We start from the raw sequence: 18,422 nt of genomic DNA on the forward strand, positions 1-18,422 counted from the left end.
GATCCTTAGGGACTAGGGTTTGCCATTTTAAATAGAATGCTCGGCGATGAATTGGGGATGAGGGGAGCGGGGAGTCTGTATTTAACGGGTGATACGGAGGTAACTTTCGAGAGCTGAATCAGAACCGAAGTAAACTCTTCGGCAATCCCCGCGCTCAGCCTATAATGTCTGTAGGATAACAGGCTCAGTCGCGGTGGACGGCCCCCGGAGAGACAATGCATGTCTTCCCGCCTTTCTTCCAGTCGGCTATCCCCTCCGCTAGAATCGCACTGCCCGCCGACGCCGCACCTGAACGCCACGCCGCGCCGCGGGCGTTCGACACCAGCGCGACCACCGCCCGCAGGCACCTCGCCTTGCCGCCGCGCGCGCGCAGCCCCGAGGACGCGCTTGGGGAGCGCGTACCGCCCGGGGCCGCCCTTGGGCCGCTCCCAGGCCCACTAAGAACGCGCGCGCGTGCCCGGCCCCGCGGCCTCTCGGCAGGCACGCGGCCGGGAGGACGGCGCGCGCCCCGCTCGGCAGCTGCGGCGGCGGCTGGTGTAGGCGCTCACGTCAGGGCTGGGAGGAGGGGGTTCGCAGCTCAGAGAGTGAGAGAGACATGAGGCATCCTGGCAGGAAGCGAGAAAGAGTTCGACGAAGAAGGAGTGAGTTCTAGAGACGCCCGGCGAGCAGGACCCGCGCCTGCAGGAGAGCGTGGCCGACCCGGCTCCTCGCCTCCTCTGCGCGCTCTCTCGCGTCCGCTTTCAGCACCCCGAGCGGAGAACAGTTCCCGGCAGCCAGCAGCGCTGCTGAGTGGCCGCCCGGCCGGCCAGTACCCGGAGCTCCAGGGGGTTCAGGAGCACCCTCTGAGAACCCGCTGTGCACCCACCTTCTCCCCTTTTTTGGTGGGCAAGGAAGCACGGGGAAAAAGCATCCGGTGGCCTCAGGGAGCCCTGAAGAAACCGAAGCAGAATGTACCAGGGACACATGCAGGTAAGACATTTCTAGAGGGCTGGAGAGAAATCTTGGGGGCTAATTTAAGAGCAAGGCGGTTCACCAAGTTTCTGTGGTCAAGTACTGCCTTCGCACAACTCAACAAGTGAAGTGATGCAACGTGACCGTGACATTTCTGTCCGGTGCTACCGGGAAAACTAGACCGGTTTCCAAGGGTGGGAGAAGGGGAGGGAAGACCTCAGAACTTCGATTGGGAAAGTTTGTTTTCTGTGCATTCCCTGAGCCTGTTTCTTTAAACAGGATCAAGGAATCGAAACAGAGGAAACCCTGGAGATGACCGTGTTTCCGTTGTAATCCTATTGATGCATCTCAGCATGTATGTCAACTGAAGGGCAAACAATAATAGGAAAGACAAAGCTTTTCCTTTACCGTCTGAAAAGGTTGCTTGACTTAGAACACTGTCACTTTCGTTTCATTTTTTAAAGTGTTATATTTAAAAAACGATTTATACTGTATTTTCCCCCTTCACATTATGGGACATTGTCATCTACTCCAATAGTCACAGGATGACTTGGGAGGATGAATTTCAAACACATGTCCAAGGAGCTCTAATGTTTTTCAGGGGAGGTGCTGCCTCCGGTTGTTATTAATGTTCATCTGAGCTGAGCTGCTGCTTCTTTCCGATGCAAACACTCTACTCTCTTGGGCAAGATTACTTTAACCTTGACTTCAGTTCTCATTCATATGGTTAGTTCTTTCTTACAAAGGCAGATATATGCTTTGGGAGAAAAATAAAATACTAACTCAGCTTTCTAAAGTATGAACTGGGCTCTTTTTGTTGCACCTAAATGGTTTAGTCATCAGGCTTGATGTTTGGGCTTCCTTTCCATTCCAAAGATGGTAAAATACAATCATTATGTGTGATGCCTTTATCCTGATGTGTAACGTTTATGAGTACTGAGGATTTTGCTTCTGTGTCTTTTAGAGAAATTTGAACTAGATAAATATGTTGTTACATTTATGACTTAGTACTACCCAGATTTAATTTCCATATCTTAGGGAAATTCTTTTGGACTATAATCCATTTTTAAAGAAAACACAGTATTTTATCATAGTCTCAAATTTGTAAGAATTCTCAATATACAGTGCCAGAATTCCAAAATATTTCCCATATGACTAACATCATCCTGTTTTGAAAATTATTAATGTAATTATATCACATTTGATAGACCAAAATTAGTGAATGAAGTATATTTTTAAATATTATATATGATCAATGTGATCTGCATGTTTCTTATAAAAGCTACACCAATTGAAAAGTTTAGTAACAAAGAAGAATTCAAACAATGACTGCTGAAAAATTTACCAAAGAATTATTACTATCGTTTTATGCTTCGTCTTCACCCAAGAATGATAATTACAATGTTATATATTATCTGTTTTTTAAACAGTTTCTTCACAAGGGTAAAACAGGAAGATTTTAATAGAGTCAACCCTCAAAAAATTGTTCATTTACACAAAATTGACATCTGACCACTAAAGGGAAATTAACAAAAACTTTGCACAGTATTGTTTTGTTGCTTAAAAAATATGTTACTGTGAATGAAGAATCGAAGCAACAATATGGTAAATTCATGCACCCAAAAACAATTTCAACTCAATTTTCTCAATATCTCAAAGGAGAATGTTATTGAAATTTGAGTTGCCTAGAACAATGTCTGAGGGTTTAATTTCACTTAGAAAGAATAAACAAAATATAAGACTCTGCATATTCTCCCAACTTAATGTCTTTTGCTTGTGCGCTGCTGTAACAGCAAATATGATGACTTGCAGTAAAACTCACAAATCTTTGCTGCCAAGCTTAAATTAAAACATTACTAAATAAAGACTGCAATCAATATGTTCACCAAAATTTCAGAGCATAATACTTTTTTCCTACTTACTATTAACCATTAATGTTAGACATAAAACTTCCGTAGGTATGTTTAGTAGTTATTCAATAGCATGATTATCTGAATGGGCATCTGTTCCCCCCAACAAAAAAATACCTATTACAGATTGATTTATAATATACTTGCTGGCTTACATTTTAAACTCATATCTCTTCCCCAAAGAATATTATTTAGCCTATAGACAAAATTTCCATTGTGTTGGTATACTTAGATTAAAGAACATTTCCTTATCAGAGATACTATCGTCTTCCTGTGTGTACCTGACTCTAATCACAGATGAGAAGAAACATATTCCAAACACTCCAAAATGTGTATAATTAAAATCTGAATCCATATTTGGTAAAGTGGACCAGGGATAAGCAGATTTACTAACATTTCTGCCAGCTTTGGAGTTTATTTGAAACATCATGTTACTTGACTGATACCTTAAAACAAGAGTGAAACAGAAATATTTGCAATCATTTGCTATGCATTCTAATTCTTCTCTTTTCTGTATCCAAGAGATTTTAAAATAAAGAGCTTTGTAAATTAGCAGTTTGAAGTAGGGGCAGGTGTTCTCAGGAAGACTTAAAAATAGTCTAATTTTAAACTCCTGTGGTGCCTTTGTTTTTGCAACTTAATGATTTTGCAAATAAAGTCTATTAATTCTCATACATATGGCTAATTCATCTGGTTTATGGTAGAATCCGAATTCATTTTAGAAACCACAGACTTTTAAAAACACACATTTGGTTTGCTCTGCTAGTTCATTAGAAGATAAAAGTTAGCATCTATTACAGATAGACCATAGAGTAACAGATATTTCTTGGTTTCATAGTAAAGGCCGCAGGTATATTTCTTAGGAGCAGGGTCCTGGAGCTGTGTTATTTTATCCAGCTGTCTTACCAATTATTTCCAAGGGGAATTAGTCACCCCAGTAGCTGAAGCAAAGGTTGCTTCTTTAGTGACTGTTTTAGATTTACTTGTTTTTCTCTTTGACGAAGGGGACTGATGATGATTGAATATACTTTAGCATCAGTTCTGACAAAACTCTCTATTGCTCATAGAGGGCCTATGGTCTTAATTCCACCAATACCTGTGTACGTTTAGGGCTGAGGTGTTTATTTGCGTATGTGCATATGAGTTAACATTTCCAGTTAGAGCAAATTATTACATGTTTCTCAATATTTTCTTAACCAAGCTCTTTTTTTTCTGGGGTGGTATAAATACAGAGAAATATAATTTCAATTTTCAACTAAGATTTTTTGAATTGTTATTGAAGAATCCACAGTAATGGTTTTTTTCTTAATAAAAGAAAGTTATTTCAGAAGGCAATCAAACAAAAAATCTATTTGTAATTGTAACTGATCTTTATTATAGGCATTCAAAGCAGACTTTTTGACTTATTCAAGCTGTCTGGGGAATCATTCCACACACTCTAGCTTCACAAGACATAAACTAAAGAAAATCTAAATGACAAAAATTGTAAGATTATTAACAGCTTGAAAAGTAGCCATTTGTTTTCCCCCAGGGGAATTTTGCATTTGTTTTTAGATACGGCTTTACTTAAGATTTTTCTTAAAATCTTCACAAAGGGGAATAGCTTAGGTAATATAAGTTATGTTAATACATCAGATCTCGCCCCTGGGGATTTATTTGGGTTCACTAGAAACAACACACATAAGAAACCAATCAAAGGTAAGACTGTAGAATGTTGTTTTCAATACCCTAAACAGTAGGTTATCATAATTGAGGCCCTCAGCAAAACTGTAAAGCAGATGATATTTATCATGGGTACTTCCACCTCTCTAACAGATCCACTTTTTTCCCTCCTGGTACCACCTTATTTTATTCTCTAGACAGGGTCTTGCTCTGTCGCCCAAGCTGGAGTACAGTGGCTGGGGTGGATCTCGACTCACTGCTTGTTATGCCTCCCTGGCTCAAGCAATTCTCCCACCTCAGTCTCCCAAGTAACTGGGACTACAGATGCACACCACCATGCCCAGCTCATTTTCGTATTTTTTGTAAAGATGGGGTTTCGCCATGTTGTCCAGGCTGGTCTCGAACTCCTGAGTTGAAGCGATCCGTGTGCCTTGGCCTCCCACAGTGCTAGTATTATAGGCATGAACCACAGCACCCGGCCCACCCTTTTCTATCCTGTGTTGTTTCTTTCTTAACCCTTTGCTAAGGCATTAACTGCTAGCAAAGATATAACTAATAGCAGTACACCACCTGCATGCACACACACGCATACACACATTTTCAGAGGTGAATCTTTGAGATTAGTTTAGAGTTGGAGCAAGGGTGACATTTTCGGGAGAATGAGCAATGCTGGGGTTTGTTGAGTTGTTTTGGTCAGTGGTTGCTGCTGCCTTCCTCTCCCCCTTTTTTACCCCAGTTCAAATGGCACCTGGTCTTCTTCCTCAAAAGTCATCTTATAAGTAATGATGAGCATAAGTATGATGAAATGTTAACTGGAACTCTATTGACGCAAATTCATATACATTTAAGCTGTTGCTCAAAATTATGACACAAGCTCCAGCAAGATTCTAAAGTGTCTTCCTGTATATTCACATGCAAATCATGTTTGGTATGGGTGTAGTGGTGAGCTTTTAACACTTGAAAGTTATAATAATTATGGTATGCATTAGCAGAATACTTGATTAATCTGAAAATCTCATTACCCAGCCATACTGGCCAACAGTTTATATACTTACTATAAGAAACACAATATAGTCTTTATAGATTTTATTTATGGTTTATAAATATTCCTCCTAAAAACATGTGTTTCAAAGTAAAAATTTCAGCATATAAATGTTTTTATTATAAAACATTTTTAAAGTAAAGAATAAGAAAAGGTTAAAACACAACTTGTTAACTCTACAATTTTGAATCTTTAGTATTACCACTGCCAACCCTGGAAACATTAAGATGCGATACACCATGTAGTCAAAACATCTGGCAGGCTGCTTTTTTACACTTTTCATTGAGATCACATGTTTCCAACATAAGCTAAAGCTGTTAAAAGGTTTTATATTTTAAAATTACCTTCTTGATACATTTATAGGAAAACCAGTGTGCAATTCTAATGCTGAAGGTAAAGGTAAACCCCAGCCTAGTGTGTCCTTATTAAGAGACCTAAGTCCAATCTGAATGTTTGGGACATCTACAAATATAATTTCAAATATGCTGACAGAGAAAACTAGTTACCAAGTTCCTGAAACATTTTTCACCTTTTCATAATTCAGAACATATAAAACACAAATCATCTTGAACTATTGCATGGATCCGAGGCCAGAGTGCTGTGAAGTGGAGGTTATGTTTCTTTCAGTGACTTCTTCCTTAACCCCCACCTCATCCACATCTACCTCACCTCATTTATACCATCCCCTTTAGTAGGGATACCAAATGAGAGACTTTCTTTCCCAGTCTGCTAAGAAAAATTATTACAGCTTATATATTACTATATTATAGAGTATAAACAGGAAGATAGTTAATACTCTATTCATTTACTATCAAGACAGTTGCTGATTGTTGAAAGCTCAAGATGTAATAATACAACACACTGCCAATGTTACCTTATAATGTAATGCTGACTGATTCTTACTAGTTAGTAACCAATACACTATTTCTTTTATTAAAACCCCATTAGATAAATATCCATTATCATACTCCATGTAAGATTTCACTAAATGGATCCAACTTTTGGATTGATTTTTAGAGACCACTGTTAGAAATAGCACAGATGAAAATTAATGAGCTCATTTAGATAGGAAGAGGCTGTTTATTTGCCATTTCATTGAAAAAAAATAAAAGACCAAAATCCCTGCCAGCAGCTCCAAAATGGGGTTAACCTGACCCAAGTGAAATAGTTTGAATTTCAGGTACATGCACAACTCCCTAAAGTTTCTACTCATGTGCACATACCTCTGGAAAACCAGATAAACCCTGCAAGTGAGACTAGATGTAGCAAGTTATTTTCCCCAAACAGAATGCCATATGGTGATCTATGAATCATGGAAATTCCAGGAGAAGAATGGTGCTGTTGTGATGCCAGAAATCTACCTAGGGAGTCACAAAAATCCCCACTCCCACACACCCTCTTAAAAATCATGTGGTTCTTAAAGCAACTGGTATGGTAGAGGAATTCATAACTATGTCATATGAATAATGATTGAAAGAACTGGTGATATTTGGCTGGGAAAGTAAAGACTCAAGGAGACTATGATGACTCTATATAAGTATTTGAAGGGCTGGCTATTTAGAAAAGGGATAACATTGTTCTATACAGCCTTGAGGGTTAAAACTGGTGTTAAATTAGGGTAAGGTAAAAAGTTTCCTCAAGGTGGAGACAATAAGAATGTACCGCATATAGCACCCAGTTTGGCAAGATGCCCTCTTGGAGATGGAAGAGGCATAGGGTGAAGGGAGAGATACGGGTGAGCAGATCACAGTGACACTGTACACATATAGGCCCCTATTCCATGACATTATGCCTTGTGGAAAAACCTAGTGAAAAGCACCATGGGAAAGACTCACACTAGGTATATGTGAGGTTGTGTCCCTATCAAAATGGTTGTAGTCTACTGAAGTAATGACCAGCAAAATCCAACATTTCCTGGGGAAAATATTACCTGTCTGTCAGTATTTGGGTGGACATCTGACAGAGCCTGCCAGTACTATCACGAAAAGTGATCAGAAACAGTAAAAGTTCAGCAAATACAGAACCTCCTTAAGAAAGTAAGAGAAAAGAAAAAAAACGCCATAAGCAAATGAAGCTGCTAGAGCTGCAAAGCACCTCTTCACCTCCTTTCAATGTTACGTGTTAACTGTAACATGCATTCCCATCCTCAGTGAGCTGCTGATCATGTAGGGATATAACATTCGATTCGGCAGGAGATTATGTACACATGAGATACATGGGAGCTTATTGGAAATGCAGAATCTCAGGTCCAACTCCAGACCTACTGAATCAGGAAGTGATTTTTTTCAACAAACCCAGTGATTTATATGCACATTAACATTTGAGAAGCACTGGTCTGAGAAAACTGTAGGTAAAAAACAATGTGTGATCTATTGAGCTGAGACCTAGCAGAAAGCTTAATTCCTAGGTAGCTTTCCGACATCACAGAGGCAAGAGGCAGTCCCTGAAAGAAGAGCTGGAAAGAGCAACTATCACAACTATGCTTGAATGAAAATGTCTTCATTATATTGACTCCATAACAACCAGCCAATTTGTTGTAGTTTTTCCTTCTGGAAAAATGCACAACAAACCTATGATGCTTCACCTAACACATTTATTTGTTTTATTTACAAATAAATAAATAAGTAGTTTTATTTATTTGTAATTTATTTTAAGAGAGTGGGGACATAATAGTTATCTAAACAATTTGTTTGGAGAACAAACAAACAGAGGTGGCTCACGCCTGTAATCCCAGCAATTTGAAAGGCTGAGTCTGGCGGATCACTTGAGGTCAGAAGTTCGAGACCAGCCTGGCCAACATGGTGAAACCCCGTCTCTACTAAAAAATTAAAAAAAAAAAAAAAAACTATTTGTTTAGAGAACTATTATGTCCCCATTCCCTTAAATCTTTCCTCCTCCAAGATAAACAGTGCACTCAATCATTTCTCATAATGATATTTATGATGTTTTAAAGGCTCCATGAAAATATGGCCCTCCAAACAAGACACACTCCTAGAGATGTGATCAGGTGAATTCCAACCACTGCAATATTATCTGTCTCTTGGGAAAGATGCCTATTCAGGCAGCCTAAAACTGCTTAGCTTCTTTTTATTAAATTGTTCTATACATTGTTCTGATGTTTCTATTCTCTAAATCACTTGAGAGTTATTTCACAGGTATTTGGTCTTTATACCAAAATAATCTTAAATCTAAATGTGTTGATTAAAATTTTCTAAGTTAACAGTTCCTTATGTCTCCAACGATTGTGCTAATGTTCAATTTTGAGGTCATAGAATCCTTTGCTTAAAGAACCTTTGAAAAAGTTTTCTTCAACCATCTCATCTCACAGATGGGGAAACTGAGGCCCAGAAAAGTTAAAAGACTTGCTCAGAAAGTCCCACACTGGTTAGTTAACAGAGCTAGTGCTGAAGTGAAATCTGTCTTACCCTGGTATGTTATTTTCATTACACCATTATTCTCTATTTTAAGACTTATTACATTAAAAAATCAACATGAAAATAAATATTACAATAAACCACTAACAGTTTCCAAATATCTAGATGTTTGGCATTTAGTCATTAAAATTGACATTTTTCTGCTTTTCAGTTGTAGTATAACTATTTGATATTTTATATGTTGCTTTAGCAGTCATTTGGCTAACAATAGAAGAGAATATGGCCTGTAAGCATGTTTTACAAGTGAAATAAAGTGCCCTGAAAAATTGAATTAGAAATTTAGAACATTTCTTGTTCTAAAGGTTTTCATCACTGTTTCTCCTTGGACTGACTAGACTGGCCATTTGAATAAGCATAGAAAGAATGATGAAGATTTAAAAATTACCATTTTGCAATCACCATAGTAAAACAGTGACTCAAATAAGAATGATCAATGGATGTTATATCTGAGGAGGAGGGCAGTTTGGGAGCAAGGTATTTACGTAGCATCAAAATGTCATCCATAAATTACAAAAGAAAAAAAGGAACTTTTCAATGGCTAAATTGGATAACACCTTAACTAAGTCATCAAAATCAACATCACCAATAATGGACAGATGGAACATGTGCCTCTGGATATGATGCTCTGAAAAAGAGACAGCGTCACTCAGGTAATAATTGTGCCAAAAATGCACAACCTGACTCTAATTAAGAGAAAACAGACAAACCCAAAATATAGGCTACTCTATAAAATAAACAGATTGTGTTTTTCCAAAATATCAATGTCATGAAAAACAAGAAAAAGCTGAGAAGCCATTGCAAATTAAAAGGAGACCAAAGAGATATGACAACTAAATGCAATATATAATCCTAGACTGGATCTTGGGCTAGGAAGGAAATTGCTGTAAGGATACCCTTGGCACACACTATTGACCAGAACTCGAATATGGACTTTTGATCACTATTATATTTGTTTTTACATTTTTGAATTGGATGACTATACTGTGGCTATGTTAAAAAAAAATCCTTGTTCATAGGCTATACGCATACTCTATGAAGTGATAAAAAGCATGGTGTGTATATTTAATAATCTTATGTGTATGTGTGTGTGTATATATACAGAGAGGGAGGGAGGGAGAAGGAATGAAAGAGAATGATAAAGCAATTCAGCAAAATATTAAAAACTGCTAAATCTGGGGAAAGGGTACATGGGAGTCCATTGTACTATTTTTGTAATTTTTCTGTAAGCTTGAGAGACTATTTTAAAACAAATGATGTTGGAAAAAAAGTACATTGGGGCACTGGCAGACTTCTAGATCTAGCCTGGGGTGAACGGTCCAGGGAACAGGCAGGGGCAGAGCCCAAGTCAAGCCCTGAACAGGTCAGTGTGGACCCCACTGCTGCCTTCACAGTACAAAGAACAGCAGAGCTTGGTACACTGGTTCCGCCACTACCCCGCTGCTGCTGCTGCCCACAGAAACCCCATGTTAGAGCTTCAGTGGCTGCCCTTACTGCCAAGATGGACTCTCTACCATGGCTGCTTGTGTGTGTCCAAAATCCCTGTTTCAAAATGGAGGGCAGATATGGCTGATTGGTGGAGCTGAGCCACACATTCATACCTGGGCTCCAAGATAGTCTGTAAAAGTGCATATTGGCTTCTCACTAAGACTGAGAGTGTGAGCAATTTCCCAAATGTAGAAAGGGAGTTTAGATTTGGGGAAGTTTTTTAAGTGAATGTCCACCGTAACATGTTCAGACATTGCTTGAATGTAAAATAGACACCTTGGTCTCTATCGTGAATTGACTAGAGTCCAGCCTGGCTTGAGAGATAAGAATTGAAAGGAAATAATTCTCTTTAAGCCTGTATTTATTTAGTACTACCTGCCATTAGAGACAGGACTCTAAGAGAATATGGTAGAACTAGCTTATATTGGCTTATTAAATCATGTAGCAGAGAAGAGTAGAATGGTTCCTCTATCGTTGATCAGTGTCCATCTACTGCTCACTCCTCTTCTTTTTGAGATATTAGAAAGAGCCATGTAAAGAGTTCAGCAATTAATTAGGGAATTAAAATACATATCATGTACCTTAGTGATAAGAACATCTTTTTCCTTCATGTGCAGGAATTTAATGTAAAATATTGGGCACATTCATGTTTCGTATTCATCCAAAGGATGATGATAATCAAGTTGCCCTGTGCATTTGAGTCATTAATATTGATATACAGTCTCTTATATAACCCTTTATGAAGACTTATGTAAGACAAAAAGAAAGTGTTCTTAAGCTTGGGGAAAGATTAATGAAAATGGAATCTTGGAGGTATAAAGGTCTTTAGAGATCACATAGTACAACTTGGTCATTTCACATGTGAGGAACCTGAGGGCTAAGTCTTGATGGCTCAGATTTCTTCAATTAATTGCCTATTTCCAAAATGAAAAAAAAAATAAGAAGAAAGAATGCTGAAAGACTTTTGATGGCATTCATCATACATCGCTTCATAATTCCTCACATTTGAAGAGGGAACAAAACATAGTGCTTAAGAGCTTCTGCTCCAGCATTCAACAGCCCCAAGTTCAAACCATGGCTTCACCACATAGTGTCTATGATTTTGCTGGAACTTATCCTCCCTAACCCCCACTTTCCTCACCTGTGACAGGGAGATAAGAAAAGTACCCACACATTGTGATGACTTCATAAGGATTAGATGAGATAATGAAGGTATAAGGGTCTTAGCATATAATAATTTATGAATTACACTGGCTCTAATGTTTTTATAGAGCTACCAAAATGTTTCTTACATATCATCCGTGGAATAAAGACTTTAGCCCCAGCGTGCCTGTTATACCTGTCATTCGAAATAGTGGCAGATGCTTACTTTTCTTGTTTTCTCACAATTCTAGATTTTTTTTATTTCCTCATCCTGAATTCCTTGCCTTACATAGAATGTTTACTCATCTGTCACTATTCCCATCAAACTCACCCTCAGTGAGTGCTGCTCTGCACTACCACCCCTCTCCCAGCAATGCAGAATGAAGGATGTTTTCCTTGATGCTTCTTTAGCAGCTTATATGCATTGATAATACCATAATTAATGTATAACTTTAATTATTTTTGTCAGTCTCCCCAACTTCTTGAGCTGTGGCAGTAAACAAATCCAATACATCTTTACATTCTTGGAGACTAGTAATGCAAAGTATATACTCTTTATGTAGTACTTATTGAATGAATAGATGACTTGATGATTAAATGAATGAATGAGTGAATGAATGTGTTAAATACTCAGAAAAGTGCTTACTGTCCTGAGTAAGGACTCCCAAGTGCAGTTGGGATGGTCTCCCTGATTCTAAGATACACACAGCCCCAGGATCTGGTCTATTCCCATAAGCTTTGGAAGCAAATGCATATCAAGTGAAGTTTCTACACACTTGAAATGAAATCGATTTCAGGGAAACCTTATAAACCTTATAATTAGATTGCCACTGTAATTAACCAACACTCCACTGTCAAAGCAGTCTATGCAGTTTAATGGGTTCAACCTCTTTAAAGCTGGAGGACAATCTGGGGCTGCAGACTTAGAAATGTAATAGATTCTTCTAATGGTTTCTAACTCTATCTCTAACCAGCCAAGGTCATGTGGAATTAGAAACCATCCCTCTAAAGTTCTAGACACCTCCTCACCACTTCAGCTGGTTGTCAACAACAATTTTGATAATAATGCTAACACACACACCCCTGAGACAACTGAGACTACGACAGAACATTATGATGTTGGAACTGCTATCAGAGGCTGTCATTTGCTTATATCCTGTTGTAAGGGTTGCTTACACCCCCAGCCCTGACCTCCCCAGTTACACATGCATGCACATGTGAGCTCCCTCTCTCTCTCTTTCTCTCTCTCTGTCTCTCTCTCTCTCTCTCTCTCTCACACACACACACACACACACACAGCTTTTCACATTAGATCCAAGGAAGGAACTGTACTCACAATGGTCCTACAATGGTCATCCAGTGAACTTGTCTATTTTGTGCACCTATCTGAACCACGGGATCTTATTATATCTCCCACAGTTACTCTTATATGTGAGCCCGAAATATGGAGGAGTGATTCTTCCCATTCAGTTATAGGCTAAGAAGATTCAAAAACCACATGTCAACACAGAGGTCTTTCTAAAAGGAGACAAGAAATAGCAATGCCAGTGACATGTACTACCTTTCTGCAAATAATAAAAATGTACCCTTTCGGGGTGAACCAAATATACAAAGACTGTGTTTTTTCCTGGAGAACACAATCCCACATCCAGGCACACACTTAGTATGTGAGGTAGAGGGTTGGATTTCAGACCTGAATAGTGCCCCCTCATCCAGACATCTTTACACAGCCAATCTGCACAATCATAGGTATGGCTCTGAAGGGAGTCTCCTCTACCAAGGAGCTAGTCTCTCTCTCTCTCTCTCTCTCTCTCTCTCTCTCTGTGTGTGTGTGTGTGTGTGTGTGTGTGTGTAGATGAGTGGTGAAAGGTGAATAAATTAGCTCTATTTTACCAAATATATTCAAACACAGATTGGATGTGTTTGCTAAGGCTTTTATAGAAGATGGTCTCTTTAAAGGATTACTGGCTTTCCTTCCAGCTCTAGGATTCTATTATTATCAGGCCTGTAATTAGTGATACAATACATCTGTGAGTGCTTGGTCAGGACCAATTCCCCCAGTTTACTACTAACCATATAATGGAAAATACATTTTAAAATGTTGCTGACATTGAGATGCTTGCTATTTCTTACAAAGCCAAAGATCAACCTCTCCTAATTCTTCAGAAGACATGCTGTTTGGGAGCATGCTGCTGTATGTCTCCTCGTTCTGCAAATAAGACATTTTCCTGTAAAGCTATCCCTGATATAGCAGATTCTTATTTGTGATATAATACTGATACCTCTGCTACAATAGTCACTTTTTGTGAGAGTGAGACGTTCATAAAAGTTAATCTTTAGAGTGCCTCAATGAGGTTGGCAAAAGATAGATATTTTATTTCCGTCATGCTGATAAAGAGAATGCAACACACAGGTTTGACCGCCTCCCTGAAACTTCTTTGTCAAATCAGTTGGGGACTGAGGAGTAGAATCTGGGTCTTCTGTTTTTCACTCTATTGCTTGCGCCTGCATAGCAAATTCAGGCCATTTATCCATGTCTGTACCTCAGCCACTGCAAAATGACTCAACTAACAGGGGATAAAAGGATTCTGCAAGTTTTCTGGAACATTGCGGTGGCCTTGGAGGGTAGAAATCACTGATGCATTGTTTCTACCACTTACTCAACACAGATGTCAAATCCATATAGTTTTACCAATACTCTGCACTCAACACCTGTAACATTTACACATGTAATACTCTGAGAGCACCTTTCTGTAGGTTGGGGTGCACTTGCTTAGTGGAGTACAGAACAGCCATGAAACACCCATCTTTTATACAGAAATCCTCTCTAGAATCAGAAATACCCAGAAGGCCAGAATAATATTGAGGCTATGGGATTAACTGGAGCTCAGAAGCCCAATGTAGAGACATTTTTCTAAAGCCTCAATATTATATTGATTGTATGTATAAACAAAGCCAAAATATCCCTGCTCAAAATTATATTACTTACCTAAATATTTTTATCTTTTACTTTGTACTTTGATATTGTAAAATATTCAATATTAATAAGGTAGTTAACCAAGCGTTTCATGTATTACTTTAATGTTTTAACTTCCTTGAAATTAACCCGTTTTAAATATAAGACTTTACTAGAGAAAAATTTGTTGCTATTTATTTGAGGGAGTTCTCTTAATTTCTTATGATCTTAAACATCCATTTATGCAAGGAGAGAAAATACCAGCTTTGTTGAAAGGAAACTACTTCTAAATGGCAGGATCAAAATTATTGTAGAGGAAATATGCACAGATCTTATTTTACTAATCTCAATTCATATTAAAATATCTATTTTAAACAGAACATTTGTTCCCTAATGTCTTAAAATTAATTTTAAACTTTCAATTAATTAGTGTGGAACAACCAAGAAGTAACATTATAGAAATCAGAATGTGATAGCATTGATCAAATTATTCAATGTAAAATTAAAAATACCAAAATAAAAATCATGTTTTCTTTCATAGCTGATTTTGTTAAAATTAATATTTTAGAAATCAACTTCTCAAGGAAGCATTGAGCTCATTTTCTATTTTAAGAGCCAAAGTACCTGTGTTTTTGTGCCTCATTTGTCCAAAATTGTTATTTTACCTGTGGCTTATACTGCACGTAATTCTGGTGTTTTAATAAATGCTTAAATAGATAAAGAAATGTTAAAGTAACTAAGCCAAACTATTCACAATAGTAAAGACTTGGAACCAACCCAAATGTCCACCAATGATAGACTGGATTAAGAAAATGTGGCACCACATATACACCGTGAAATACTATGCAGTCATAAAAAGGGATGAGTTCATGTCCTTTGTAGGGACATGGATGAAGACTTGTGCCTCCATGTGTCTGGCCTTCTCTAATGATGTTCTCTTTGACTGGGTCACCCACATTCTCACCTACCTGACCTATCCTTGCTTGTCCTTCAAAATCCAGTTGAAGGCATCTCTTCCTACAAGGAGTCTTCCAGAAACCTCCAGGGCTGGGTTAGATGCCTTCCTCATGTTCTCATAGCGTCCTGAGCCTGTGCAGGACTCTCTCTTGGCTCTGCTTACGTACTTCCTAGTGGGGTGGTTCTCTTGGTTGTATCTTGTTCATCTTTTCAACCGTAGTGCCTAGCACAGAGCCTACACATGGTGGGTGAGCAATACGTGTTGGATTAAATAAAGGATTGTTGAACAAATCCATCTTTTAATTAGCCTTAATTAGTCTGCTTGGTTTGATTTAAACTTCTGAAGAGTCCCATAGACTAGTACAGGTTAAGCATTTTATCTGGCATCTTTGAAATTATTATGAAAGTGAACTATTCCCTTTAAAAATCAATTATTCTTGAGTAATGCATTCAAATTCCTGTCTGATTTTTTTAAGGCAAATGTGAAGAACCAAAGAAAGAATATAAGCCAACAAGCAAAACACTTGGATCCCAGACCTGTTTCTGCTCTAACTAGTACATGACTTGGGAAACATCATTTTATCTCTGTGGGGTTCAGTTTTCTCATTCACATCAAAAAATGACTAGGTAGAATCTTAATCTTTTCCCAGTAAAATAATTTTATTATTCTAAACTAAAATTTAATAAATTAACATTTTGAGATAGTACTTAATGTAATAAAAAAGCAATTTAAATAGTATCTAGAGTTTATCATGCATATAAATGTTATATATAAGATATATGTATACAATTAGATTTTATTGGGAGAGAAGTTGTTGATCTAACTTTACCGTAAAAGTAGACCAATGTTATATTTATTCTACCTTTTCTACTTAGTTGTAGTATTTTGTTACATTGGTTTAAATTTTTATTTTATCAATTAATTGCATGATTTGCTCATTATTTGAAATGATAATCATCTGTTATTTATTCCCATGGATTATATTATTATAAGTGAAATGAATATCATGGCATTATTTGAGAAGATTGTTTTCATATTTTTCTTCTGGTTTTTAAGACATGGGGAAAATTTTTCATGAGATATTAATCCAAGTTGTAGCAATTCTTACCTGTGTGACCTTGGACAAGTTTCTTAATCTCTCTGAGCACCTCAAATTTGAAAATTGAAATGTGCATTAATTCATTCAGAAGCCTAATTGATTTCTGACTCTTGTCAATAAGAACACTCACATATTTGTTGCCAAAATTTAATACTGGCTTCTCTGCTTTACAAATGTCCTTATATTATTGAGGGAGGACATTATCCAGGTGATTATCTCATTAAAACAGAGACCACTACTTCCCATCATTTAAAATTCCACAATAAGATGATCCTGTGTGAAATTATACCCTCAAACTCATTAATGGAATAAGTTAGTTGCAGTGGGAAGTATTTCTATGTCCTTTCGTCGCTCTGATTTCCTCAGTCCCAAGGAAATATAAATATTTTCATTGACAGTTATAATAGATTCAGAATTGTGAATCGCCTTTGGTATACCCATTTAGAGAGAATTGAAGGAGGAAATATGATGATAAATAAAAATGGGAAACTAGAACCTCAAGGTATGCTTCTACCTTAAATCACTGAAATTGCCTGTTTGCACATTTAAAATGAGGTAGCCTCATAAGTCAGAAGTAGAAACCAGAGGCTAAAACTCCAAGCAGAGCCAGGAGCACACTTTTATAGAATGTTAGCAAATGTAATATCTTAGAGCAGTGAAAGTTCTTGGCAAACATTGATTTACTGGAGATCAGAAAAAGTTGGTTGACTGGGAGGAACACTTATGCGTTTATATATACATTCTTTAAGTAAGCATGATTATATGAGTGAATTACAGTCTACAGAGAAACCTGAAATCCCAGAGACCTGGAGTTCAAATTATTGACTTTGTTTCCAACTGTGACCCTGTATGGCCTTAAACTAACCTTTATGATCCATTCCATGGCCCTAAACATAGCCTATAAGATGTTACCCTACTGAGCAATGGAAAAGATTGTTTGGCACACTTCCTTCTCACTTTCCACTCCTTTATGCACACAATTAAAATAGACACCAATACACAGAGCTAGAAGAAATGGCTTTCTACGTATTGACCATTTATACCTGATTGTGAAATAAAGTTGATTGTATTGATTTCTGTGGCTCTATGATGCCTTTACTAAGGTGGTCCAAAAACTCTAGCCTTGTTGTTCTGGATTTTAACAAACAAACAAACTAAAAAAGGCAGACAACTTGAACAAATTGAATCTGCAACAACCTTAGAGAGCCATCTCAGAGGCAGGGGGAGCCCTTTGAGAAGCGTAGCAATTGGATGTCACCCAGTAAGACAGGCAGGCCTGGGTGAAAGGCTTCATGTGAGCTGTCTAAATGTTTACCTCGAGCTTCCTGCAAATTTGTGTGTTTCATTTTTCATTTCAAAGCAGCACCCACTCTCCTATTAGAATGAACAATGTTCCCAGGCCAACAGAAGCTCTTCTGCTCTCTAAAAACAAGCAAAATGAAAGTCAGGTTTGGAAATGACTTGCACAGCCATAAATATTGGCACTATCTTTAACATGATTTTCACTTCAAAAAAATATGTTTTCATTTATGTCATAGTTTATATTCATAACCACATTGTCAAGTCAGAAGGACTGGACGTATCGCCAACCAAGGCACAGATTGTTAGTTACTTGTCATCAACTGGTTAGTGGTAAAGCAAGATTACATTCTGTGTTATTTCTTTTAGAATATCTTACATGAGATATTCACTGGCTAAAATGGTTCCAGCCCATTCAATAGAAAGGTTAACACAGACCTACCAAATGATGTAAAAATTGCAAATATAAAACTAATCATGACA

The 18,422-nt window shown here is 37.8% G+C and overlaps 1 protein-coding gene across 5 annotated transcripts in view; it reads left to right on the forward strand.

Annotated features, from left to right (window-relative positions):
- The first annotated feature begins 610 nt into the window (after positions 1–610).
- Positions 611–18,422, forward strand: part of PEX5L (peroxisomal biogenesis factor 5 like) — a 261,081-nt gene continuing 243,269 nt past the window's right edge. The window contains exon 1 of one of the 5 annotated variants that reach the window (XM_023184830.1): positions 611–969. In XM_023184830.1, the coding sequence (XP_023040598.1) occupies positions 949–969 (21 nt within the window). In that variant the 5' untranslated portion in view covers positions 611–948. The remainder of the gene's footprint in view (positions 970–18,422) is intronic. The other 4 variants (XM_023184826.1, XM_023184832.1, XM_023184829.1 and 1 more) reach the window with 4 other exon arrangements.

The sequence above is a fragment of the Piliocolobus tephrosceles genome, chromosome 2 (genome assembly GCF_002776525.5).
Source record: "Piliocolobus tephrosceles isolate RC106 chromosome 2, ASM277652v3, whole genome shotgun sequence".
In the NCBI taxonomy this organism is placed as follows: Eukaryota; Metazoa; Chordata; class Mammalia; order Primates; family Cercopithecidae; genus Piliocolobus; species Piliocolobus tephrosceles.